The following is a 27,734-nucleotide window of genomic DNA, read 5'->3' on the forward strand; positions in this document are numbered from 1 at the left end:
GTAGTAAAATGTCCTGGGTTGTCTTAGTGTTAATGGTCTTGTAATAGGCTGACCTATTAATCTGGGACTGTATATAAATGTGGTCTTTCTTTACAATAAGCTGGGACCACAGGTGTAAAATGCTCAGGGCAGCCTTGCCTCTTGGCTGTGGGTGGGAGAGCCTGAGGGTCTGCAGAGGAGCTGGGCCCAGCCTTGGCTGGCACTCCTCTCCAAGACCCTGGGGCCCATTTCCTTAGAGCTCCTGACCCCAAAGTCTCTATTACCAAACTGAAAGGAATTTCCCCTTCCTCCACCCTCTTCCTACCACATTTCCCAAACCTTTAGTCATGGGAAGGGAAGACTGCCTTCTGCACGCAGCCACTGATTGACTTGAGCCAGGCTCAGTGAATCAAAAATGGACACCAACCCTGAATCAGACCAATTAAGACCTGCATCTCAATTCCAAGACTTCCTCTTTCTTACTAGGTTTGAGGAAGAAGCTTTTCCCAGCCAGGCAGTTCCCCACCCCAGAGGCAACCAGAGTTACCAGGTTTTTTGCATTTTTTTCTAGAGATATATTATAGGCATGAGGGCAGGGATGTTTGACTGTTCTGTTCACTTCTGCATTCCCAGTACCTGAAACAGTACCTGGCCCAAGGTAGCTAAATATAGAGAAATAAAGGAATGAATAATTGTTTAAGGGTTCTCAGTATCTTAAAGGGAGAGAGCTTACCAGGAGCTGTGGCCAGGATCAAGTCTTGCCAGAAGCCAGTGTGCTTCTCAACTTCCAACCACATGAACCAACACATTCCTTATTTTGATCAATTCAGTTTTAGTTGGAATTCCTGTCACTTGCAATTATGTGTCCAGATGGATACAGGAAGGTTGGTTAATAGTCAGCTCATGAGGACACAGCACTATGGGAATGGCTGTCTACAAATAGACAACGGGCTTGGTAGGGAAGAGTTTTTTCTGCTTGTCTGGTTCTGGGGAGATCATTTCTATTTTGGAGGTGACTAAGTGTCAAATGGCTGTGTGAGGGATCTGGACATCAGCCACAGTTTGGGTCGGTTTTAAGGCAAGCAATCCCATTCTTCCTTTTTGTCAAATGAATTCAGACCCTCTGACTGAATAGGTTGGTGGGTTATTCAGGTTGGGGAGACTTGGATGGAGAGAAAAATTGGAGGAGTTCCTGCTTTGAGCATCTTCCAGGCAGACACAGTTGACTGAGGGGAACCGCGGGGCAATTCTGTTAGAGCAAAGGCAATGCACCTTGTCTTCAATGAACTGGTGTTCAGCACACCACACCACAGCAGGAGACTGCAGCTGGGACAGGCCAGGGAAGCTATTTCCCAAGTGCCAGGCAGTGGGGAGATTCCAGGCAGAGGCTTCGGTGGCCAGGGGTGTGCAGTGTTGGGGGAGGGAGGATTATGTGAGCATGAATGGGTAGGGGCCAGGCTGAGGCAGCCTGGGTCTTCCACCATAGCTGAGACCAGCAATTGAGATACCGGTGACCACAGGCAAAGGGAGAAAAGGGGACATGAGAAATGCAAGAGGTACTCCTCTCGAGTGAAGGCACCATCTTGTCCTCAAACTGGGACCCCAGGAATATCCCAGGATCTTCGCTCACCCCAATCAACCCTGTGGAGTTTCCTCTGCTCTCCCTCTCCCTCATCTGCGCAGAATCAGACCCATTATTGCTCCCCTGGTCTTCCCATCCGCCTTCTGCTCTGTGGCCTGGATTTTCTTTCTAAAGCACAAACATGATCATGCTACTTTCCAGCTTTAGTCTTCAATGGCTCCCTATTGCCCTTAGGGTAAAGTACAGGTGACTTAGTTGGGCAAACATAAAGTTGGCCAGACCTTGTCCCTCCACTTCTCTCTTCAACCTCATCCTCCAGCTCTTCCTGGCCCCTACACTCCAGCCATGCAGAGCTGCGAATGCTCCCCAAACACTCGACGCCCCTTCACCCTGGGTCTTTGCTCACCCTGCTCTCTGCTTGAAGTGGCTTCTCTCCTCCCCACACTCCCTACTAGTGTTTGGCCTAATGACCAATCGCCTATGCTGAACTATTTCCTTTGAGACACAGAAACACAACTGCGATGATGTGTAGACGCTAGACTATCCCATAAAAAAAAAGAGCCATGGGCTGGGCTGAGTGCTCGGTTTGGCTCAAGTCCCCTTATAGAGTCAGGGCCTATGGCCAGACCAGCCGTGTGACAGAGATGGAGCCCGGAAGGAAGGATCCTGAGAGCCAGATCAAGGGACACAAGAGCCAGGACCATGGAGAAGCGGATGTTGAGAAGCCCCCAGCCAGGCTGCACAAAGGCAGCCCCGAGTCAGGTGGCGGGTCCTGGGAGTGGCACAGGTGAGGTTGGAGGATCCTAGGTTGGGAGCGGGCGTTGGGGGGAGGGGAAGGCTCCTTCTACTCCCACCTCATGGCTGCACTGCCTCTCTGGGAAATCTGCGGAGTGAGCTCCCAGGGGCTGGGAATATTTGGGTGCATCCCACTCCCCGACACGAGGCCTCACACATAACCTCGTGCTCACTGGGCACAGGATAGCTGGCTGGTGGGCGGAAGGTGGCTCTCCTCTCAGTGGGTCTCTGTTTTGGTTCTTGGCTCCTTGCTTTCTGTGTTTGTTGAAGCTGAGGAGGGCCGGGGACCTTGTTTGGTGTGTCTGGCTTATCTTCTCCAGATTGTCTTGGTCACCTTGCCTCTCTTTGGACGTTTGGGGTTGGGTGGGGTGGGGTTACTCAACCAAGAACTTTGCTCTGCCTCGCCCACTGTGTCCTGTGCGGTCCTCGCCCCGCTATCTCCTGAATCCCCGGCTCTGGGCCCGCTTTGCTGAGTGGTGAGCCCTCAGCCAACAGCAGCTTCACAGCGCCCCAGCCTGCAGCGCCCCCTGGCTGCCGGCTGGTGAGGAAAGATAGGCTTTTCCCACGACCCTGGAACCGCACCCTCGTTCCCTGAATGGGGCCCACCTGCCCTCTTGACCTTCTCTGCATCTGGAAGTCCTCATTGTCTTGGCTTCTACTTCACAGGCAGGTCCCCCATTTATAAACCGGGAGTGGTTCCCTCATTTACGGTGGCCTGGATGCATGATGCTGGTGCTCAGGAGGTGACGCCTGAGCTCCTATCTGGTGGGAATAAGTTAAAGCAAAGCCTTTAGCGGCAGATGATGAGGGATGAAGATGGAGACAGACACTAGATTCTCCGCTAATGCATTTAAAAAGTAAAAATATTGGTCAAGAATCCAACTTAATTTACTGGGCTGAAAACTCTGTTACTAAGTAGTTAAGTCAAGGTACCCCTGAAGATACAGAAAATGATGAAAATTGATGAATGAGTCAAACTAGGAAGAAATAGTCACTTGCCTTGGTTCGACTTTGGCAGTTTTCTTCACGAAAGGTGCACCTGTTCCAGATTCAGTCACAAGGGGCAGGCATGTACCAATCTCCTCCACCTTCAAGTGCTCCCACCACCTCCACCTCCCACCATGCCATAAAAGGTACTCGTTCATTCCTTTCATCATTGATGGAGCACCCATCACATGGTCATTTATGGATTGTCTTCTGTTTGTAGGTGCCTGTGGAGACAACAGTGAGAAACAGACATTTCTGCCCTACTGAGTTTACAGTTCAGGGGTGGTAGTCAGTAGTCAATAACAAGTAAGTGAAATGTGTATGTCACATATTAATAGGTGCTATGGGAAATGAATATGTCAGGAATGGCAGTGGCAGTGGGTGGGGTGGAAGTCTGAAGTCAGAAAAGGCAATTCCAGAAACAAGTAGAAGTGGTGGGGTGGTGGCCTGGAGGCAGTGGAGTGCATTCTGGTTGGCGCAGCCTGGGGACAGAGTCCTGAAGGTCGGCAGTGGGAACAGTGATTGCACCAGCCAGATAAGGACTATATAGAAGCCATCTTTTCTCATGGAACCACATGTCATCAATACCTTTCCAAATCCATTCATTCTTTATCCCAGGCTAACAGGCCATTTCCCTCTGACCACAGGGACCTCATATAACCCAGATGGGGTTATTCTTTCATTTATTCAGGAAGAAGCATTTATTGAGCACCTACTCTGTGCTAAGCACTGTTCTAGAAGCTGGAGATAAAGCGATGCAAAGATACCGTCCTTGCCTTCATGGAACTTATATTCCAGGAAAGACAGACATTAAATAATGAGATATGTAAATAGACATAGAACATGAAGTAGTGTTAACTGAGGTCAGGAGTTCCAGACCAGCCTGACCAACATGGTGAAACCCCATCTCTACTAAAATGTAAAATTATCCAGGCGTGACGGCACCTGTAATCCCAGCTACTTGGGAGGCTGAGGCAGGAGAATCACTTGAACCCGGGAGGTGGAGGTTGAAGTGAGCCAAGATCATGCCATTGCACTCCAGCCTGGGCAACAGAATGAGACTCCATCTCAAAAAAAAAAGCAAAGCACAGCAAGGAGGTGGGGACAGGGGTGCTATTTGATAAGGTGGCCAAAAAAGGCCTAAGGAGGTGTCATCTCAATGAAATGAGAGGATCCCACGCAGAGGGAATAGGAGGTATTAATATGAATACCCCACAGCGGGTGTGCTTGAGTATTGAGGAAAAGTGTGGAGATCTGTGGGCAGGATAGTAGGTGTGGCAAGAAGGTATTTCCAAGATCAGAGAGGGGAGCAGCGTCAGATCGCATGGGACCAGGTAGGGAAGCAATTACAGGGTGGAGAATGGGAATGGCAGGAGCTGCCTGGTAGCTTAGAGGATCATGCTGGCTGCCGTGTGAAAAACAGACAAGTCTGGGGCAAGAGGAAAATAAACTGCAGGCATATCTTGCAGGCATGTGTCTTGGATAGACGTGGGGTTCAACCAACCTGGTGGTGGTAGAGGAGGTGAGCAGTGGTCAGAGGGGATTTTCAGAGGGCTCAAGCTGGTGGCGTCAGGCAAGCTGAAGTGTGAGGAGTGAGGCATGATCAGAATGCAAGCAGAGTTGTCCCATGCTGGTGGATACCTTGCCCCTCAGACGCTCTGTGATGTGCTTGGCAGAGTCCAGCCACTGAATGATGGACTCTGAATTAGTAAGTGAACATGAGAGCCTCTTTGATCCAGAGCGTATCTTCACATCTTACAGTTAGGAAATAGTAGCCAAAAGATGCCAAAAAGTGTAATCTGTCCAGCAGGTCAATTACATTTGGGTTTCCAACAAACAAGAAGCAGGTATTTGCTCTCATTTCTCCAGGCAGGCAGATATGTACAGCAGTTCTCCCTTATCTGTGGTTTCTCTTTCCACTGTTTGGGTTACCCACGGTCAACCAAGGTCCAAAAACATTAAATAGAAAATTACAGAAATAAACATAAGTTTTAGATTGTGTGCCGTACTTAGTAGTGTGATGCAATCTAGCATCACCTGCTCGGGACCTGAATTATCTCTTTGTCCAGCAGATCCATGCTGAATACTGTCCCACTCGTGAGTCACTTAGCAGCCATCTCGGTTATCAAATCCGACTGTGGTGGCATTGCAGAGCTTGTGCTCAGTAAACTTTATTTTGCTTAATCATGGCCTCACATAGTGATGCTGGCAATCCAGAGATGTCAGAGAAACCAGAAAGTGCTGCTCTTAAGCGAAAAGGTGAAAGTTCTCAACTTAATAAGGCACAGAAAGATAAATATTGCATGTTCTTACTTCTATGTGGAATCCAGAATAATCAGAGAGTAGAATGGTGGTTAGAGAGGCCGGGAGTTGAACGGAATGGGGACAAGATGGTGAAAGGGTACAAAGTCAGTTAGGACGAGTATGTCTCCTCCCTTTGACATACATCACACACTGTGTGAATGCAGGAAACAATGTATTATAATTTCAAAATTACTGAGTACATTAAAAATGTTCTTATCACAAAAATAAGTATCTGAGGTAATGAATACATTCATCAGCTTGATTTCATTATTCCAATTGTCTTCATAAATCATAACATCACTTTATTACCTCATAAATATACACAACTACAATTTGTCCATTTACGAAACAAAACCAACCTCCCACGCACCCTCTGCCAGCTCTTGAAGGCGTGATCAAGTGTCAGTTCTACCAGGAACTGTGTGAACTCAGCACAGGATGATTACTTCCAACGACGTCACACACACTCCTGTTCTTGTATACCATTTTATTGTGGAAGGAAAAGAGAATCAATGAATTGTACAAATGTGAAGGCTGTAACAAGTTGTAGAGGCTTTTTCCAGACATTCCTATGCAATGTTCTCCACAGTAAATAACCTGGGGGCAGCCAAGAGGGAAGATTTCAGATAAGTGCAAACAGTGATTGGATGTTATCTACCTACAATCCCTTTAGACATTTTTGAGAGAACTCTGTTTAAATGTTGTTTAACTCTCCCACCCCGACCAATGAATCCCTACAGACCAGCAGTGCCCTGGGAGACTGAGTAATGAAAACATCCTGTCAAGCTTCAAGACCTTTGGGCAGATGGGACTCAGCAGACCCGTGGGAACACAAAGGACTAAAAAGCTGCAGGTAACCGTGTTTGGTAACTGAGACCACACCTGGCCACAGGATAACTCGCAAAATTCCCAGAACCCTGCTTCTGGCTCTTAAAGCCATTGCACGTGTGGGGGCTAATTTCTGAATTCAGGAGATAACAGGATAGACATGTATTTTTCACCCAAGGGACAGGAACGTGAGCTCTGTGGGCTGGTTAGCCCAGCACACCCTTCTTCCTAACTTCCCTTCTCAATACAGCCTTGAAAAAGCCGTGCTGTGTAGCAGAGGAGTGGCGACCCACAGTAGTGACTCCAGAGGTACAGTAATGGGGTGGGGGCCAGAGGTATCCGGCTGGTATTAAGTCCAGGGCTACCCTCATAGAAGGAAATGCTTCCAACAGTGTCTGTAAGTTAACGTGAACTATAAAGATGCCTGTGACTCCTTGGAGTTCTGAAATGCTCATACGCGATGGGGGTGAAGGGAGGACAGGGGCTGGCAGTGCAGCTTGAGACTCCCTAGGCAGACATGTGGAATCCCCAGGCCCAGTGCACAGCAGCCGGGTCCTAGCTATTGGTATTGTTAGAAGGGCTATGGTTGAGAATGTGTGGAGTGGGGAAAACCAAAAATGCAGGCCCTAGCTCAGTCACCAGAAAGGGGGTGCCACGAGGCCTTTGAGGGACCTGAGCTCACAGAACTACAGACAGCAGATCATGAGGCTCACGCTGTCAGGCCACCAAGTACCCCTCTGCTGGGCAGGTGGAGTGTGTGTGTGGTGTGGGGGTAAGGATGGAACCAAAAGAGGAAGCTGTGTATGTGTACACCCATGTGAGGAGGGAGAAACAGAAAGGAGGGTGGGGTTGGAGGAGAGATGTAGAAAGACCCTCAAAGGGAAAAATATTCCTTTTTTGTATTCACTGACTGAGCTGATGCATTTCTTATTTGGGGAGCATTTTGGGTAATATTCTTAAAAAGAAAAAAAACTGTCAGGTGATCCCTGAGCACCAAATTCGTTTATAATCTTGTTCTAAACCCAGCAATTTCTCTTCTTGTGATCCAGAATTACCACAACATGCTCGCCTGGCAGCGGAGGGAAAGGGGCGGTGGGCGTCCCCACGCTCTCAGCTGGGAGGGGGCCCCGCGTCCCCGCCCACGTGCGGCCGCTTGCAGGTGAGCATGAGCAGCAGCAGCAGCGGCAGGTGCCACAGGCTGCAGAAGAACAGTCTCCGCGAGCTCCTGCGGTCTGCGTCCACGTAGAAGCGGAAGCCGAGGTAGGAGATGTACGCATTGATGGGAAGGGCCATGATGGGGAAGGTCCACGTGGTGATGTCCAGGACAGGGGCTGCTGCGGACAGCACGAGCAGGGCCAGGCAGTGGCGCAGCGCCACGCGCCGGCAAAGGCCCGGGTGGGTGACCGACATCATGCAGTAGCCGCCCCGGGAGTAGTCTTCACGGAGGCCCCAGCTCAAGGCATTGAAATGAGGAAACTGCCAGGAGTAGAGGATTCCTCCCAGGAGAAATGCGCCTGTGCGGGAGTCAGGGAAGGAGAGGGAGACAAAGGCAGTCATCACCAGAGATTTCCAAAGAATGGTTTCCTCTCCTGAGAGAGCCTGCCTGGCACCTCAGAAGCTCTGCCACCCTGTGCTCTCATCGCTGCCTGCCGACATCACAGGATGGCTGGGAGACAGGTGCCTACATCAGGCTGGTGGGGCAGCCGATGAGCTAAGATCCCTCCTTTCTCACCTGGGGGTGCTGGTGTGCCTGGGGGGAGGAGGCTATAGGGTCTGGCTCAGACCCTGCTTCACAGGGGGGCTGCCTGTGCTGCAGGACGCTTACCATCGCTGGCTCCTGCCCACCTGATGCTCCTCATGCGTCCCCACATTGTGGGGAGCAAAGAAGCCCCTACACACGGGCAAACACTTGTAGGGAATTCAGCATCTACTTCAGTACTACCTCTGGGTGCAACCTCTGTGCTAGAGTGCTGAGCTCCATTTCCGCCCGCTGGGACCCGGGTGTGTGGCTTCAGGCAGGTGGAAGCACTGCTGTAACCTGGAGGACGCTGCGAGTCCGCTCCACCTGTTCTGTGAACCCTGGCTCCCTTCCCAGGGCAGTTAGTGCTCCCTGCTCAGCACTGACACAGAGCTGGATGTACCTGCAGGCGGGTGCATCACACTCTGGCTCTGATCTGTTTACCTGTTTCACAGGGGCTTCCAGGGCACAAGCCTGCCACATTCCTCTCACCATCCCCCAGAGCCTGGCACAATGGCACAAGCAGGAGGTGTGAAAACCACACTTGTTAAATAAAATGAGTCACAAAGACAAAACAGTGCCAGAGTACAAGGAAAACTTGTCTATGGCTTTGTAAGTTTTCAACAAGGACATAATACCCTGAGCACCATTTTGCCCCTTTCTCTGGAACAGTCTCCCCAGCACCCACATGGGTGGAATGAAGGCTGCTGTTCGCTGAGCTCCTATTATGTGACAGACCCTACTCTCATAGTTTGCCCCATTTAATCTTGACCATTGTATTTTGAGATAGATTTATAAATTTCATTAAAAAAAAAATTAAGACAATGTCAAGTTCTCCAAAAACGGAAGAGCAATTCAAAACAAGGCTGCTTGATTTTCAGGCCAGGGTCCTTCTGTGACATGCACGAAGCCACCTAAGGACAGGCAGCAGGGTGGGGGCTGGAAGGCAGGGGCTGGTTATTCCTGTGCAGGTGACTGAGTACTCGCAAAAAATGCTTCCCGGGTGCCTACTATGGGGTAAGCAGCGTGCCAGGCACTGGGGATACCATGGCGAGCAACAATCCACATGTGCTCCTGCCTGCACTGAGCAGACCCTTCAGTCAAGGAGGTGGACATCAAGAGCCACACTAGTGACTCTAAAGTCACCATTCCAAATGCAGTGAGGAAAAGTGCATGGTGCAGTGAAGACACACAAGAGGAGCTGACTGAGTCTAGGGGACCAGAGGAGGCTTCTCTGAGGAAGGGATGTCTGAGCTGAGCTGCACAGAGTGGTGACCTTGTCAAGTCAGGGCTGGTGGAGGGGACAGTATTCATAAAGGCCTTGGGGCTGGAAGGTTTGAGGTGTGGGCGGTATAAAAAAAAAGATTAACACATGTGTTAGGAGTCACAGAACTATATATATTTAAAAAGTCAATTTTATTGCATGATTAAAAAAAAGGAAGGTGGTGTGGCTTGGCTGGAGTGCTGAGAATGACAGGGAAAGTTCTTCAGGACAAGGTTGGCTGGAGTGCAGTGGCATGGTCTCAGCTCACTGCAGCCTCAATCTCTTGGGCTCAAGTCATCCTTCTGCCTCAGCCTCCTGAATAGCTGGCACTATAGGTGCACGCCACCAAACTCAGAAAACTTTTTAAAACAACTTTTTGTAGAGATGGGGTCTCACCATGTTGCCCAGGCTGGCCTTGAACTCCTGGCCCCAAGCAATCCTCCTGCCTCAGCCTCTCAAAGTACAGAGATTACAGGCATGAGCCACTGCACTCAGCCTTGATTTTGCTATTCTAAAAGCAACACAAAGCCATGGAAGGATCTTAACGTATAAGAGTGCTGAGCATGTGTGCCTGCATGTATGTGTGTGTATGTGTACCTCTGTGTGAGTGTGTGCACCTACGTGTGTAGGGGGTGAGGGGAGGGGCACCAGTGCTAAGTGATCCTATTTGTGAAGGACACACTGCAGGGGCCTAAAGCAGGTATGGAAGGACCAATCAGGAGATGAGGAGTGAGGGGATGAAGGATGACAGTAGTTAGGATTAGGATGTTGACAGTAGAGATGCAAAGAAGATGAATTTGGAAGGAATTTGGGAGGCAAAAGGGACAGGATGTGCGTGCAGTGTAAATAAGGAGGGGAGGAGAGAGGGAGGAGGTATCAATAGCAAGTCCTGGGCTTATGGATCCATAGAGATGCCACTCACTGAGACAAGCAGGGAAGAAGGGGAGAGGAGGTCATTAGTGTGACCTTGGGTGTGTTCAGTCTGAGATGCCTTTGGGACATCCAAGGGGAAAGTCACTAAGAGGGTGTGGCAGCCAGAGTGTGGGTATGGTCTGTGATAAGCAGCTGTGAGCGTCTTTTCCTGAGTAAGCCACAGGGTCCAGGCAGACATTTATGTGTCTGCATTTCCTACCTGAGGTGAACTTCTTAGGGTATGTTCACTCTCCTGTGAATCTCCAGGCGTTAGAACACAGAAAGTATGTAATAATGTTGTAGTAAAGTGCGCCCAAACTCATCATGGGAGCCAATTAAGTTATCCCCAAGATCACGGTTTCCCAACACCGGCTTGGGAACCAGTCAAGTCAGGCAAACTACAGGATTCTGTCTACCTTCTCCTTCCCCTCCTCTGGAACTGCCTTCTCCATGGGGTCCCCAGCAGAGAATTGAGAGTTCACCAACCCACTGTGTCATCTGTCCTGGAAAGCGCCATCCTGCCCAGGGGGAGAAGAGGTTGATAATTTGTAACCACAGTCCTATTTCAGGTAATGAGGATCTTTTAAGTCCCTGGTCTGTGGGAATGTTCAGAAAAAGGGAGCTGGGGGCTACTGCTAGGCAGAACTCACCAGGAGACAGAGCACTTTACATAATGCAGAATACTTCAGAAAATAAGTCTGGGGCTATAAGCCACTGAGGGGCCCCTGTTTGTGCAAATGCCAGTGAGCATGAGAAGGAACCAGCTCCTCCTTTAATGTCTGATCTGTATTCCTCAACAGTGGAGAATGCAGAGTGACACTAGGGGCAGGCTTTGCAAGTCATCTAAAAGAAAGGAGGAGGATTTTTAATGCACATTGTTCTGGGGAGAAACTTAATCATTTCTGAATTACGTTTATCAGGCAGGACAGTTGAAGCTTATCAACCGGAATTTGTGTGGGTACAGATGATTTAAGAGGGATGAGGGCCTCCTTTTATATCCATGAATAGTTTTCTGTGGCTTCCATAAGTCAGTCAACCCCTTTTCAGTCTTCCAGCATGGGAGGAAATATAACAAAGACCTGATTTTAGGATCCCTATTTCAGTAGGGTTACTGTCAAATCCCCCAAATTCATTTTTAACCTTAAATTATATATATATAAAATTGAGTGTGTTTGCATGAACTAAGATATATATATATATATATATATAAATAAAATTTAATTTTAATGCTGATAATAGCAGCAGCTATTATTTATTGAATCCATTAACCTGGTAAACAGATGACAGGTGTCTCGCATGTAGGCACAATTCTGGGTGCTATAAAGGCAGTGGCAATCAAGACAAAGTCCTGCTTAAAGTCTAGAGGGAGATGGACATAAACACAAGTAACAGTGCTGATCGCTATTTTGAGACTAGACTCAAAACAGGGTAATGCAATGGGGGTGACTTGAGACTGAGTGCTCAGGGAAGGCCTTTCCATAGGTGACATTTAAGCCATGACTCAACTAATGGCAAGGAGAACTCTATTGGATGCTGGGAAAGGTCCCAGTAGGCCTCTGAGACAGCATGGAGGCTGGAGTGAGGAAGGGAGAGTTACAAGATGGGGCTGGGAAGGCATCTGGAAATCAAGATAAGGAGTGAGATCTTCCCCCAGCGCAGGGGGAGAACAGGCTGGGAGTCGAGAGACAGAGGGGGTGACAGAGGGGGGTTACTCAGGTGGGGAACCCTAGGACAGACACTGGTGAGTGTGCTCATGGTAGAGACACGAACGGTTTTATTTTTGACTATTTTAAGTTTGAGGTACATAACAGACATCTCAGTTGAAATGCCTGTGGCTGTCACGTGCCAGGCAGTTATACATATGCTTTCGAATCCTTACAACAACCCCACCTATAGGTATCATTATCATCATCTTATAGATGAGAAAGATTAATTTGCCTGATGATATTCAGCACTACTGGCACAAGATATTAGCACCTTCTGTTAGAATGTGGTTGGTTATCTGGGGCAACATAGCAAGACCCCAAGGTGCCACGTGCCTATAGTCCAGCCTACTTGGGAGTTGGAGGAGGGAGGAACGCTTGAGCCTGGGAGTTCTAGGGTGCAGTGAACTATGACTGCACCACTGTACTCCAGCCTGGGTGACAAGAGCAAGACATCAATTCTTAAAAAAAAAAAACAGTTGTTGCCATACACAGACTCAAATGAGTGACATTCCCACATCAAAGGACTGTTGGATGCTCTGGGTACAGGAAGGCTTGCTGAAAGAAAAAATTGCAGAAGCATTTTCTAGTACCTTAAAAAAAAAAAGAGAGAGATCTGTTTTAATGACAAAACTATCAACCAGATGGCATTTTTTCTTGGCAGTGAGTACTGCTAGGAATTAAAAAGGACAGAGGAAAGGTTGGAATGCTCAGGTGCAACTGACAGAGTAAACAGGGTGGTGTAAGTAGACTTCTTTATATTTTGATGGTAAATAAAGTGACCTCTGGATTTTAAAATGACTGGTAAGAGGAAGCACTGTTAGACTCTTGGGGCGTGGGGTCACGCTGAGACTCTGAACACGATGTACAGAGAAGCCCAGCCTCAGCTCACGAGCTGTCTCAGATTCAAAGAGTTTGCAGTTATGACAGCCACAAGCATGGGGGAAGTGTCTTTCAAGAAAAACAACATCAGTGATAAACTTAGAAATGAGGGAAGGAATCGGACCATTCAGAGCTCGGTGTCTGCTTTGCTCTAGAAATGGCTCAGAAAGAGCAACCTCAGCTGGGAAAACAGCTAAAATACCAGCTCCAAATGTGAGATTTTCCTTGTCTTTCTCAAAAGCCCTCCTTTTTTGTGTGTGTCAACCGAAGTATTTTGTTTTGCTCAATACACTTTTTTCAGTAATGCTTCTACTTAAAATAAACATAATTAAAGAAATCATTTTCCTGAGAGTAGCATGCTGTTTTCTGTAAGAGGAAATTGGGTGTGGGTTTGGCTCATGTCACAAATGAAGGAGGTTTAGAAATCACAGCCTAGCCTTAATGGATTGTAATCAGAAAACCACCACCCACACACGGCTTTACTTGATATGCTTCAACTGCCTCTCCTCCTATAAAAGATGAAAACAAATTACTTTCTTCATCAAGATAAGGTGAACTAGAACAGGAAGACTTGAATTAGTGCCGGGGCTGTGGTGGAACCCACCTTCCTTGTGGAGTAAACATAAAGCACTCAGTTGACTAATTCAAAGACCTCACCTTCCTTCAAGATAAGTATTCTACTCATCTCCTCTGCCTCAAGCTCCTAAAGCAGTCCATTTTTATTGGGTCTGTCATCTATGACAACAAATCTGGACTTTGTGCCCCTAGAGATAGGTACAGTCTGTTTTCAAAGTCCTCTGCTGGTGTCTGGCCAGGGAGAAAGACAACACAAAGGGATTACAGCCCATAGTGAATGTTACTTAGTGCAGGGCAGGAGAACACTTAATTCAGCCTCGAGAGGTCAGGGAAGGCTTCCTGGAAGAAGTAATTTGTAAACTGAGATCTAAAACTGGTCTCTGAGTTTCAATCCATTCACACAAACCACGTGTTTTCGACTTCTTTTAACTGTATCTTCCTATTTTCCTACCTAACCCTGCACAATCTTTGTACATATTTGGTTTAATCACGTTTGACAGAAATGTCCACTTCTTTTCTGTTCATCAAATACTTGCTAGTCTGTGAACATAGAAAATTCTGAAAATCTAGGTGGCATATCTGTAGACATGGCTCTCCAGAGCACGGCAGCTTCCTGAGAGCATGGAGCCGAAATCCCACTGCAAAGGCAACTCCACAGATGTCCAGGCGTGCAGGGCATCGTTACTTCCCTCCTTACTCAGAAAATGGAGAAGGGCACATCTGTACTGTACGTAAGAAAAGCTGGAGGGAACCCTCATCCAGTGGCACCTGGCTCTGATTAGAGGGCTGTATTAGGTGGGGGCAAGGCTCATTAATGTCTTCCTGATGACTCGTTGAAAATGTTATGTATTTTTATTTTCTCTCGAAGCATCTCTCAAACATTCTAAAACATAAAGACTGGAGGAGAATCGCAATCATTTCCACCTCTGCCCATTGTCCAGAAATGCTCTTGTCCACAGCACACCTCCATCACTTTGCTGACAAAACTAAGGCAATTCCAGCTAAATGGTATCTGAATGGAATGGAGACAAAAATTCCTCAAGCTGGAGCTCTGACTCTGTCAGGAAATTCCTTGTGGAATGGAGTTCATCGGTTTCGGCTTGTTTTCTCTCACTGCCAGTGGGCACCTTCCCACCCCCACCCCCCAAACCCATTGTTACTCACCATCCACGCATGGCCTTGCAAAGGATAAAGAACCCTAGCTCCAGTGAACCTTGGTGCTGGGTTTGGGAGGTCTTCCCTCGCCAGTACAATAGTCTCCTCTCTGATGTGGCCCACGGTAGCGCGTCTGCTTCATGACTGGCTCTATTTGTGCTTTCAGGGTTATGTGGTTATGTAGACTGGGGGCTAGCTGGGGAAGCAAAGCCAAACCCAGAGCTTCATGGTCACAGATTTCAAAGCCTTTCTTTTGAGGGGTAACACAAAGGAGCTTGTGAAACAGATCAGCCTCAACAGTGCAATAGACTTCTATGGTGCTGCAGATAAAGGGAAGAGGATGTGGGGCCAGTTTATCAACTGCACAGGCGACAAAAGGGAAGATTAAAAGTCCTCTGAAAATAGGAAATAGAGTGGGCAATAACTGCTTGCCCTTGAAGAATTCTTTGCTAGTAGTTTAGGAATAATGGAGAGGCTCAGTGGGCGGGAGGGAGCTGGATTCTCTCCTCTCCCGCACCTCACTGTGTGCTGCCGCCCTCCAGGCAGAGTCATGAGGAGGTTTCATTTAGAGAAAGACGGGAGTAAAGGAAGCAAAAAGCTCTGACTCTGAAAACAGTGCTCCCCTTTTTCTCTTCTTGCCATTTCCTTGGAAGGACGTTTCAAGCACCTGTGAATTCTCTCTGAAATTCAAATGCTTCCTACTCCCTTAGCTCATATTGGAAGGTCTTTCCATCTTTATCACTTAAATATTAATTCATTGAAGAATACTAGTTACATGTGCACTGTGCTCCAGGCACCATGTCTACCAGAGGCTGGCCTACCACACCGTCATCTATCATTCATTCAGGAAGGCACTGGCCCAGCTCCCTAAAAGCTTGTGATCAATTATGGTCAACACAGCACAATTGACAAGACCTCAGTGCCCTTAGTACCAGTTTGCCTCCAATTATACCACCAATCTGGGGGCTTGCAACATAATTTCTACTATGTTCTTTCGTAGCTCTTTTTTTTTTTTGGTCTTTCAAGAGAATATAGTGTTCTAAATACTGTTTGTTTGCCAATATTCCCATGAAAATGTTCCTTGTTTATGTTGTCTTTAAAAATATCACTTAGCTTAATCTGGAGCTCCAAGGCTAGTATAACTTAATCTGGAGCGCTAAAGCTAATTATGGTAAAATCTTATACAAAGTGAACACAGACACAGATACTCATTTTCAAGCTTGGTTTCAAACTGAGGCAGTGTTATAAAGGAAATCGTTAAAAGCCTGGGTTAAACAGTACCTGGTACTTTAGTAAGCCCTCAATAAATATTTGTTGAATGAGTGAGTGAATAAATTCACTCCGACTCCACTTTCTCATCCAGGAATAAGGGAGGTAAATAAAGTGAAACAACTGAACATTTTGTAGTTTACCAGCTGAGGGTAAAAAATCTCATTCTCTTTTTGTTACTAAAACCATCCATCTGCCAAATGTCACTTCCTGATAAGAGCCCATTTCTAAGTCCTCATTTGTAACTAAATGTTGGGTGACATAATTAATGCTTAACACACATTTGAATTACAAGCCAAAGGCAACTGCAAATCCACTCTACAAGATGGTCATTACGAAGGCCCAATCCATACACTCCCAAAACATGGGACTTATTCAAATTTAGGAAAATGAGGGAAAAGAATCTGAACCTTTCTAAGACATGGGAGTGATGAAAAGAGGGGGGCCTTCGCAAGAAGGAGGGGGAGGAGATTTAACCCAAAGCCTCTGAGATACACTAATAGTCTCTGGAGATAAACACTGTTGAGAGGCCTAATGCGTGTGGCTCCAGGCCCGCTTGCAGCTGGAATGTCGGCTGGGCACTTATCTGCAGTCCCCACCCTCCCCTACCTCCTTAGAGTGGACTCCTTCACCGGGGCTCCAGCAGGTCACTTCTGTCATTGCCATTCCCTGTGTGCAGAATCAAACCAAGTGCGGCAGTTCCTGTGACAACAAGCTGGCTAGACCAGGGGCCAGAAAGCAACCTTCTCATTCTGCCTTTCCTGAAATTTAGCTAGGAAGCATTTTTAATGTTTTTTGCTAACAGCAGTTAGGCTGAATTAAAAAAAAAATTAAGGTAATTAGGCAGGTGAGAGGAAAAGGCCTAACTCTGAGGCTGAGAGGAGAATGGACACAAGTAAAATTCCATTATAATGACTACCTTTTTTTTTTTTTTTTTGAGATGGAGTCTCGCTCTGTCACCCAGGCTGGAGTGCAGTGGCGCGATCTCGGCTCACTGCAAGCTCCGCCTCCCGGGTTCACGCCATTCTCCTGCCTCAGCCGCTCCGAGTAGCTGGGACTCCAGGCGCCCACCACCACGCCCGGCTAATTTTTTGTATTTTTAGTAGAGACGGGGTTTCACCGTGGTCTCGATCTCCTGACCTCGTGATCCGCCCGCCTCGGCCTCCCAAAGTGCTGGGATTACAAGCGTGAGCCACCGCGCCTGGCCTATAATGACTACCTTTATAGACAGAAAGGCTTTGTAAGATGAAGTTATTTCCTGTGCACAGAAGCAGCTGGGCCGCAGAGTCCTGACTACCCTGACAGAACAACCACAAGGAGCACTCTCCGGGCTGGGCCCATGCTTTGCGGCACAGCACTCTCTGTAGCAAGCACTGGACTGAAAGCTGTTGGCACTGTGACGGGGAGAAAAGCTGAGCTACTTACAGTTCATTGTGCAGTTATAAAACAGCAAACATCAAGAACAATCACATTTGCTTAGCTTTCACAACGTCCATCTGCTCATCTGTGTCATTTTCTTCACCCTGCCATCCTACCTCACTTGCCCCATGCTGGATTCCCGAAGCGGGCCGGTTAGACACCTACGTGGGACCCACACCTCTCACCGGGCATCTAGAACAATTAGAAGTTCTTTTACACTATCTGATTTTTAAAAAGTCAAAGTAGTTGTGGGGGGGGAAAAATCAGAATCCCATAGAACATCCTTAGAGTTATTTTATGTTTTATGTCTTTGCAAGAAGAGAGAAGGCATCACAATCTCTTCAGTGCTCAAGGCCCCCTGGAATTCTTAATCTGGCCCTGTAGCCACCACAAAAAGCACAAAATGATCCAGACACCACAAAGGGGAAAGGTGCTTCCCGACATGCTGCATTTCCTTGCTTGGTGGAGCACTCTGACCCCATGGGCTGCCTCGAATGCACAGTGTTTTCTGTAGCTACCGATCTTTAAATATTTCTCCTCCAAAATATATTGGGCCTTCGATACATGAGGCTGCAGGATTTCCATTTCAAATCTTGGCTCAGCTGCTTCCCCTCCATCTTGACTACCATCTACTAAGCCCCAGGAATGGCTTTTGCAAAAGTATCCTCAGTCAAGGTGACTGGGTGACTAAAGGGTTGGTGCTGAGTATTTCATGTCTTGGCTCAGAAGGGAGTATGTTCAGTGCAACCTGCCTCCCTTCAAACATGCATCCTTCATCCATTTCCCCACTTGGAGGGTCACTGGTGTTAACAAGCTGTGTCTTCAAAGGATGATCAGATTGATGCTTCACTACTTAAAAGGCAAAATGTTAAATTAACTAGGGAGGGCAAAGAGAGTGGGGGAGGGAGCAGGTCTAGGGTAGGTGGAGCCCTAGTGGAGAGAGAAGGAAGTGGAGGAGAGGAAGTAGGAGGTGAGAGGAGGCACACAGGCTTGGAAGGACAATAAAGGCAGGCTTTTGCAATTTACTGACTTTCCAATACCTTGGAGAACCTGCAGCACACTGTTAAATGATCCTAAAAGTATGACCCTGCTCTTATGCTGCCTCAAGCTCCCGTGAGTCTCTCTCACCACTGAATGAAGTATGAGTTCCTCGGTAGGTGGCTCATTCTTGCGCGTGTCCCCACCCCACTCTGCATTGGCTTTCAGGCCTGTAAGGCTGTGTACAGGCTCTTCTCTCTCTTGCTGGAAAGCATACTCCCTCCTCAAGGAAACTGGTCATGACTTAATTCTGTAGTCTTTCTTCTCCAAAGTCATCTGGGACCAGTTTGGGGTAAGTTAAGAGAGCCCACAGCCCTCTGAAGATACCCTGCTAAAGCTCTTAGATCACTCAATCATTTGATTACCTGCCTGCCTCTCCCCAAAGAATCGGAGACATGATTTCCTGAGGACACTCAATGGGTTTTAGTTATGTTTCTGTCTCTCCATGCCTGGCAAACAGTAGGTCCCCAGCTGACACTTGCATGATGAAGCAATTATGGGGACCAGTTTATAAAGGTGGTGATCTAAGGTGATCCATCTTTGGGGGCTCAAAGATTAAGTGCTTGGCAATACCACAGAAGACGGGAAACCTTTTTGGACATTTTTTTTTTTTTCTCAGAAGGGCTCTTTATAACTATACATGTCCCCTAAAATAAGAACCCAGATGAGAGATATCCCCTCTGTGAATAATATAAATGACACCATTAGTAACATCTCAAATAATACTGTCTGCCTATGCCCTAATCTCTAGGTATTTTCAAGATATTCTAATGGCTAGAGCTCCGTCTGGTTCTGTCTTTGCAAACTGGTGGTTCTTAAAGTGTGGTCCCTGGACCAGGGGCATCAGCAGCAACTAGAAACTTGTTAGAAATAAAAATTCTCAGACCCCACCCCAGCCCACTGAATCAAAAGTTCCAGCGGTAGGGCCCGGGAATCTTTGTGTTAGCAAGCTCTCCAGGTAATTATCGTGTTCTCTGAAGTTTGCGAACCACTGTTTTAGACTTTAGCGAGACCACGGGGACAGTCTCATTATTTGAAGTACATATTCATGTGAGGATGATGAAATGTAGATTCATAAGGACATCAACCTTTCCACCTAGGCAGTACGATCTAAGTGAATATTCTGCAATAATGGAAATGTTTTACATCTGTGCTGTTGATAGTGTAGCTACTAGGTACATGTGCCTTTGGGCATTTGAAATATGGCTAATGGGACTGGGTAACTGAATTTTAAAGTTTAGTATAAATTTAAATTTAAATAGCCACTTGAGCCTAGTGGCTACCACACAAGACAGTACAGCTCTAGAAGATGACTTAGCAGTATAAGACCATATTCAACCCATTTCCTAAAATCCCAGAAATAAAAATCTTTTTAAAAATACATTCTCTTAGATTCTATCACCTGTAAAATAGAAGGTACCTATGTTCACTCATTTGTTCATTCAATTAAATATTTGCTGCTTATCTCAAGTTGGTTCTATCAAATTAATGTTTGGAAACTTTTTTGAAGTAGTTTAAAGCATTATGTAAAGTAGTAGTATTCTTTCTGTAGAATCTTCACAAGGCTTTAAGCATATGGTTTGATCTGCAATTAACTGGGATTCTGGGGGCAGTAAGTCATGTTGTTACTGTGTGCTCCACAATGCATTTTTAAGATTTAAAGTAAAAGGATACACTGTAATAGAAGCCAACCTCAAAAACTGCCAAGGGAACTTCTCTTTGTGGTTATACATGTCTTTCAGACTGCTCTGTTTTATACCAGGTTCTGTTGGGGTAGAAAAGGGGTCTCATTTTCCAAGACAAATATGTACTTTGATTCTGCTACCTAAACAAGGGATAAGCTGCCCTTAGCTGTCCATCATTAATGAGTTTGTATACAAATGATTAAATCTGTATTATAGAAAGACTATAACCAACATTAAAAAATTTATTTTAGGCTGGGCGCGGTGGCTCACGCCTGTAATCCCAGCACTTTGGGAGGCCGAGGCAGGCGGATCACAAGGTCAAGAGATGGAGACCATCCTGGCCAACATGGTGAAACCCCGTCTCTATTAAAAATATAAAAATTAGCTGGGCGTGGTGGCGGGCGCCTGTAGTCCCAGCTACGCAAGAGGCTGAGGCAGGAGAATAGCTTGAACCCAGGAGGTGGAGAGTGCAGTGAGCCAAGATCGCACCACTGCACTCCAGCCTGGGCGACAGAGCGAGACGCCATCTCAAAAAAAAAAAAGATTATTTTAAATATGACTATTAGCAGTTTAGCCAAATCTAGACTATCCCTAAACAAATAAGGGCTCTTGCCTGAATGTGCACTCCTAAGTGAGGACTTTTGAAAAGCTCTTTTTCTCTAGCCTCCGGGGAGGCAACTCCAGCCTGCACATGCTGAGGCTCTCTTCAGGAGGAAACTGCCTGGAAGTGTGACAAGGGCCTCTAGCCCTCAGCAAGAACCTGGGCCCCAGGACAACACTGCACAACAGTGGTGACCAAGTTCTCCATGGCCTGGGACTGAACTGACCATACCAGTCTCCTGTGCTACCCGTCCCTAAGGCTGTAATACTTGTCCCTGACTCTGGCCCTGTCTGGGTCTTCCCAGATAGAGAAGGTTCTTGTTGCTTTGTGCCAGGTTTGAGGAAGTTGAATAGGGTTCAGGTACTCCTGCCAGGGATGGGGTGTCTCCATCAGATAGGCAGGTGGCTCAGTGCAGGGACCCAAGTGCTGAAGTGGGGCTACACCCTTGAGGAAGGGGGATACTCCCCATGCACAGCCTAGGAAGTCCCACACTGTCTTTCATGGTCTCCACCTCAAATGTCTGCACAATCACTATAAAGGTTTGAGGGGAATAAGAGGGAAGAGGACAGTTGCACTAAGGGGGAGAGGGAATTGGGGTCAAGTCAGGTGAGCTCCAGGTGGAACTAAGGAAGAGGAACATGACTGGGAGCAGGAGGGCTGGTGGTGTGCAGGTGTGCTCTGTGAAGGTCAACTATAAACCAGGATGAACACGCAGATGTCATCTAGCTCACGGATGCCAAGCCCAGGCTTTAAACCCTCCCTTCCCTCACCCACTGCAAACCTCACAAAAGGACCCCAGCACTCTTTCCCACCAGGCCTGCAGGCGCCTCAGTCTTCAAAATAACAGCCAGAGGACAAGGCTGCATTGCTCAGCTTACAAACCAAACCAAATCTTCCATTTCCTGATCTGTGCCAGTCCCTCCACTGTATGAAGGAGGACTCCTGAATGATAACAACAGCATACAGATCCCAAATTGAGCCCTCACCATGGTCCAGCACCTTACAAATAACAACTCGTTTCATCCTCACAATGACTCCAGGAGGGGAGAAGATTATTAGCCCCATGTGGGAGATGAGGAGACAGTGGCAGAAAGAGGCTGAGTTCAGCCGCGAAGGATGCACACCTCATGAGTGGTGGGGTCGGGCTCCCCATCCAGGCAGCGCTGCCGGCTTCCTTGCTCACCACCACTTTGCTGACACTGCCTCCCACGTGGATGGGGCTCTGGTTTTAGGTTTATCACAGAACACACAAGCACATTCGTTTTAGAATATGGTATTTGTAGATTCATTAAAATCTGACATTTACAGGATATTAAAACCATTCTAAGAGACAATCATGGTAAAGGTGTAATCGCATTTGTAAGCTTGCCAAATTGGAGTGTAAGAGCTTTTATGAAAAGTTTCAGAAATGTGGCTTACAGGGTAACGGTTTATGGTCAACTGCCTTTTGATCTCTCATGTGAAAAATATGTACTTACATATATTGCAGGAAACCTCACCACTTCCTTCCTAAGTGTCGGTCAAAAACACTAATTACTTGACTAATTAGACTGTGAAACTTCCCTTACAGATGGTAAAAATGAGCTATTTTCACCCCACAAATTTAGTTGTGACATACCACCAAAAAAATGTAGGAATCTTTCAATGGTTTTATTGTAGACAGTATGAACAATTTAAGCAAATCATATAAAAATAAATTAGAAACTAATGAAAATAATCTGCCCTTTCATAAGAGGGGAACACAGGAGGCTGGCTCATGAGATGAAACCCCTTTGATGGGAGACTGGAGGCCGGCTCCAGATACCTTCTCCCCACCCCATGAACTGGTTAGTCCTAGCTTGGTTTGTGATTTTCATCATGGCTTCAGGTACTTTCTTTATCCACCTGTAGTCACAGGCAGACAGTACTGCTTCCTTTGTTTTCTCCCAGACATTCCCTACAAGGGAAAGTGTGTGTCATGTCCGCCCACCAGCCAGGGTGACATGGTCTCCCTTTACTCTGCGTCCACAGAATTTCAGTCTGCCACATCAGCACATTTGCCAAAAGAATTAATGTGGGATGGAATGGAATCGAACCAAGTGCTACAGCTCGGGGAGGAAATGCCTCCTTGATCAGAGTGTGCTCATGTGAGACTCCACATCGCGGGACACTTACCAGCATCGAGGCTGCCCGTGGCCGCTGTCCAGCCCATGACAGGCGGGATGGCCCCAACCACAGCTCCGACCCATGTGTTGGCAATGCTGATCCTTTTCAGTGGTGTGTAGCAGCAGGTATACAGGAAAATGTTGAAGAGCCCCAGGGCTCCTGTGAGTGGATTCACCCCCAAGGTCAGAATGGCAACTCCTGGAACAGCACAACAAGTGGCAAAGGACACAGCTAGCAACGGGCTGGAAAAGAGCAGAGAGCATGGAGTGATCATCTCCAACTCAACTCAATCACACTACCTAGAATCGGCACTGACAAAGTGCAAATAATCCACCTATCCAGTAGAGGCAATACTGATCTGACTTATTCCTGGATATGGGGAATCTTCTTTATGAAACAAACTTACAATAAGAAAGAATATGTTTGTAGGAGCTCTGGCTGCTCTTCTTGATTTTGCTAGCTAAGAGTAAAGTGGTTAAGAGAGTCAGGGTTAGAGTGTTCTGCATTCATATAGGTTCTATCCCTTCCTGGCTATAGGGCAGCCAGGTTTCACTTACTCCTCTCTACAAGAGAAATGATCATCTTTTCCTCCTAGGGTTGAAGTGAAGACCGACTGAGACAATGCCTCCTGCTCAGTGTTCCATTTTATATTTAGTCATGAACAAACCACTTCAAACACAATATTGGAAGATTTGGGCAGAAAATACTACCTGAATTCTGGAAGCTGTTCTTCCCCCGTATTTATACTTTATGAAAACATCGCTTAATTAGTGATCATGAGTAGCAATGATGTGCCTCTGACTGCCATCATTACAATGTCTGTAATGAATTACAGGCTCAGCATGCTACCGGTTCCTGACAACGGTAAACGCCAGGCGGCCGTTGTGTAGTACCAGTGCTGTAACGTGACTTATGGACATGGGATTTTCAAGGGGAGGTCGCACAATGTTATTTATGTAAATGAAACCCATCATCTAAAACTCTACAATGATAATGATTATTGTAGGTCTGTTTCTCAAAAGAGCCAACTTCTAAAAGTAGACTTTGTATGGAATCTTGTGAAAGGCTTTTAGAGAGTCTAGATAAATTGGATCTACTAGTTCCTGCTTATATGCATGTTTATTCTTTCTTGAGAAACCTAATGAGGTTACTTAAGGCCGCCTTCTCCTAGCAGAAGCCATAATTCCACTTCTGAGTAAGGTATGTTTGTGTAGCGTTCAGTGACCCTGCTGGATTACAGATTCCACAACACGTTTCTTGGCAAGCAAGAGTCACCAGTGTGCAGCTTCTAGGGTGCTCTGGTTTTAAAAACAGACAACTCCCTAGAGAGGCAGACTTTACCCTATGTGCATACATGTGAGATGATACCCTTCTATGCACATGGTTGCAGTGTTCCCATGGCAGGAGAGAAGGCCTGTACCTATGAGAGGGCCCCTCTAGGAAAAAGACTAACTTGTAGAATTATGACGAGTTAGAATTCAGCCAGGAGGGCCGGGCGCGGTGGCTCACGCCTGTAATCCCAGCACTTTGGGAGGCCGAGGCGGGCGGATCACGAGGTCAGGAGATCGAGACCATCCTGGCTAACACAGTGAAACCCCGTCTCTACTAAAAAAATACAAAAAATTAGCTGGGCTGGTGGTGGGCGCCTGTAGTCCCAGCTACTCAGGAGGCTGAGGCAGGAGAATGGCGTGAACCCGGGAGGCAGAGCTTGCAGTGAGCTGAGATCGCGCCACTGCACTCCAGCCTGGGTGACAGAGCGAGACTCCGTCTCAAAAAAAAAAAAAAAGAATTCAGCCAGGAGGGGGCCAGAAGAGAGCCCAGCAGCTGGAACTACAGTACTGAATGAAGCCAGGGCAACAGAATATGAAAGCTAGAAGTGACTTGATGGAGAATTCTGGCCACCACTCTACCACTCTGCTATGGGGGCCAGCACTGACTCTTTCCTTCCATGCCTGCAGCCACTGTGCCCAAAGAGTGACCCAACAGAATGGGAATTTTGATGGAAAATGAGAAAATATAAGGGATATGTTGCTGTCAAGGTGCTTGTGACAGAAGAACCATAAATTACAGCTGAGAGACTTTTGACTGCATGTTCTGCCCTAAGGTGGCATTTCCACCCACCTGTTCCTGGGCCATCTCTTCTGAACCCTGTGGTCAGTTACTTCCACAACACTCACTCAGGTACCCTCAATAATCCATTCTGCCTTGTCCATCCAACATTCCCACCCTGGATCTGCTCAATAACCTACTGTCTCTGCCCCTGCTGGGAAAGCCCTACACTCATACTAACTGGCCCCATTTCAAGGGGATGGTTTAACAGTGTGGGTGCTTAGCCAGGGCTGATTTCCATTTTCGTTCCTTATAGTGACTATTTTAACTCTTCTCCTGCCTTCTCAAGGGTCCAGGTTCACTCTAGCTCCCAAGATGCCTTAACAGATGCCTTTCCCTCTTATACAACAGTGACAAATGCCCTCAGATTTACTTCCTTTCTCCCATTTCAGAAGAGGCTGTCTTCATTCCTTTTAAAGATAAACCCTCTACTTTTGTTTTTATTTAATCTCCTCCCTAATCTGTCTTTTATTTTCTATCTCTACTGTCTATTAACCTCCTGCATCAAATAAATTACTTTCTTCATATTTCCCCCAAGGTAATACCCCTCTTGCTTCAACACTCTTCAAAGCCAAGCATCCTGATGGAGTGGACCACACACATTCCTTGTCTCTATCTCTTCCATCCCTCAGTTTCCTATTTGTTCCTCAACTGTATCCCTCACCAACTGCTGAAACACATCTCTCTAAGGTGGAGATATACAAGGGGACTTCAAAAAGTTCATGGAAAACGCATATTATGAAAAGACTATGAATGGATTTCAAAAATTTTTTGCAACAAAATAAACTCATACTAACTTGTTATAACATGTCTGAACAGCATCTAGATTGAGGCACTAAGGAGGATAAGACATCAGTTTGAAAAGAGCCCTTATCAAAGCAACATGAATTCTGCTAAAACAGAAGCAAGAACAAATATCAAATTTATGCTAACACTTGGATGGAAGAATAGTGAAATCATTGATGCTTTACAAGAAGTTTATGGGGACGATGCCCCCCCAAATCAGCAGTTTACAAATGGATAACTTAGTTTAAGAACAGATGATGTTGAAGATTAAAGTCCACAGCTGCAAACCATCCACAACAATTTGTGAGAAAAAATGAATCTTTTTCATGCCCTAATTTAAGTGGACCAACGGTTAACAGTAGAAACAACCACCAATACCATAGACATCTCAATTGGTTTAGCTCACACAATTCTGACTGAAAAATTAAAGTTGAGCTAACTTTCCACTCAGTGGGTGCCAAAACCATTGTACCCAGATTGGCTGCAGACAAGAGCAGGGCTTTCAATGGAAATTTTAAACAAATGGGATCAAGATCCTGAAGCATTTCTTAAAAAAAAAAAAAAAAAAAAAAAAAAAAAAAAAAAAAAAGAAGAAAATGAATATATAACAGGAGGTGAAACATGGCTTTACCACTACAATCCTGAACACAAAGACAATCAAAGCAGTGGCTACCAAGAGGTGGGAGTGGTCCAGTCAAAGAAAAAGCAGACAGATCAAGAGCAAAGTTCATGGCCATAGTTTTTTGGGATGCTGAAGGCATTTTGCTTGATTCCTTTCCAGAGGGCTAAAGAACAATAACATCTACTTATTATGAGAGTGTTTTGAAAAAATTAGCAAAGCTTTAGTAGAAAAATGACTGGGAAAGCTTCCCCAGAGAGTTCTTCTCCACCACAACAATGCTCCTGCTCATTCCTCTCATCAAACACGGGCAACCTTGTGAGCATTTGGATGGGAAATCATTAGGCATCCACTTCACAGTCCTGATTTGGCTCCTTCTGCCTTCTTTTTGTTTCCTAATCTTAAAAAGTCTTTAAAGGGAATCCATTTCTCTTCAGTTAATAATGTAAAAAAGAATGCTTTGACATGGTTAAATTCCCAGGACTCTGTGAGTTCTTTACAGATATACTAAATGGCTGGTATCATTGCTTACGAAAGTGTCTTGACCTTGTTGGAGATTAGGTTGAGAAATAGGCTTTTTTTTTTTAATTTTTATCTTTTAATTATATTTTTTCCATAATCTTTTTGAAGTTCCCTCATACATCATATGACCTGGAACCATCTATCTTCTCAACATGGCACACAATATGATTTTCCAGATGAAAGATTACAAAGATACCTCTGTGTTGTTACATCTCCTATATACCCAGAAAGGAAACTTTAGATGGCTAAAAAGCAGTACACATATTATAATGTTTTTCTTCTTCCAATAAGGTAATTTATAGCTTATAAGAACAGATTTTTTTTTTTTTTTTCTATGAGACTCTAAAAAACTAGCTTTATTTTGGGAGGGAGAAAAATGTGGCTGATAAACATTTTATTTTTCCCGAATTGGCCCTTGTGTTAAAAAAAAAAAAAAAAAAAAAGAAGGTTGTTTACTCCTTCTCCAAGTTCTGTGGAGGCCGGTTGGATTCAAAGGTATTAGTGTTCTGAAAAGCCCTTTTGGAAAAGCACACATGAATTTAATTTATTGAGATAGGCCATTTTATGTGGAAGTTTAGTTTCTGACCTTTGTTGAAGTCACAGAAAATGATGTGGCTCAATTTTGGTGTTTAAATCAATGTGCACAAGGGCATGAATGAAAACTGGGTAGGTTGACAAGCAATGCAAATGAAAATGAAGCTATTTACCCAGGATGCCATGATCACTCTCAGCATCCAGGCACCTGAAGGAATCCTTCCCCTTCTGGCACGAGGAGCCCTGAATCGGTGGACTTCAGAGCTTTCTTGTGTTATGGGCAAAGGTACTCCAATTGCAAA

The 27,734-nt window shown here is 46.2% G+C and overlaps 1 protein-coding gene across 2 annotated transcripts in view; it reads right to left on the reverse strand.

The window, feature by feature from the left end:
- Positions 1 to 6,119: 6,119 nt before the first annotated feature.
- Positions 6,120 to 27,734, reverse strand: part of COX10 (cytochrome c oxidase assembly factor heme A:farnesyltransferase COX10) — a 141,791-nt gene continuing 120,176 nt past the window's right edge. Inside the window, exons 6-7 of one of the 2 annotated variants that reach the window (XM_055256195.2) lie at positions 22,872 to 23,104; positions 6,120 to 7,989 (exon numbers count right to left, since the gene is read on the reverse strand). In XM_055256195.2, the coding sequence (XP_055112170.1) occupies positions 7,586 to 7,989; positions 22,872 to 23,104 (637 nt within the window). In that variant the 3' untranslated portion in view covers positions 6,120 to 7,585. Of the gene's footprint in view, positions 7,990 to 22,348; positions 22,654 to 22,871; positions 23,105 to 27,734 lie in introns of those variants that run through there. The other variant, XM_055256196.2, reaches the window with a different exon arrangement.

Source organism: Symphalangus syndactylus, chromosome 20 (genome assembly GCF_028878055.3).
Source record: "Symphalangus syndactylus isolate Jambi chromosome 20, NHGRI_mSymSyn1-v2.1_pri, whole genome shotgun sequence".
In the NCBI taxonomy this organism is placed as follows: Eukaryota; Metazoa; Chordata; class Mammalia; order Primates; family Hylobatidae; genus Symphalangus; species Symphalangus syndactylus.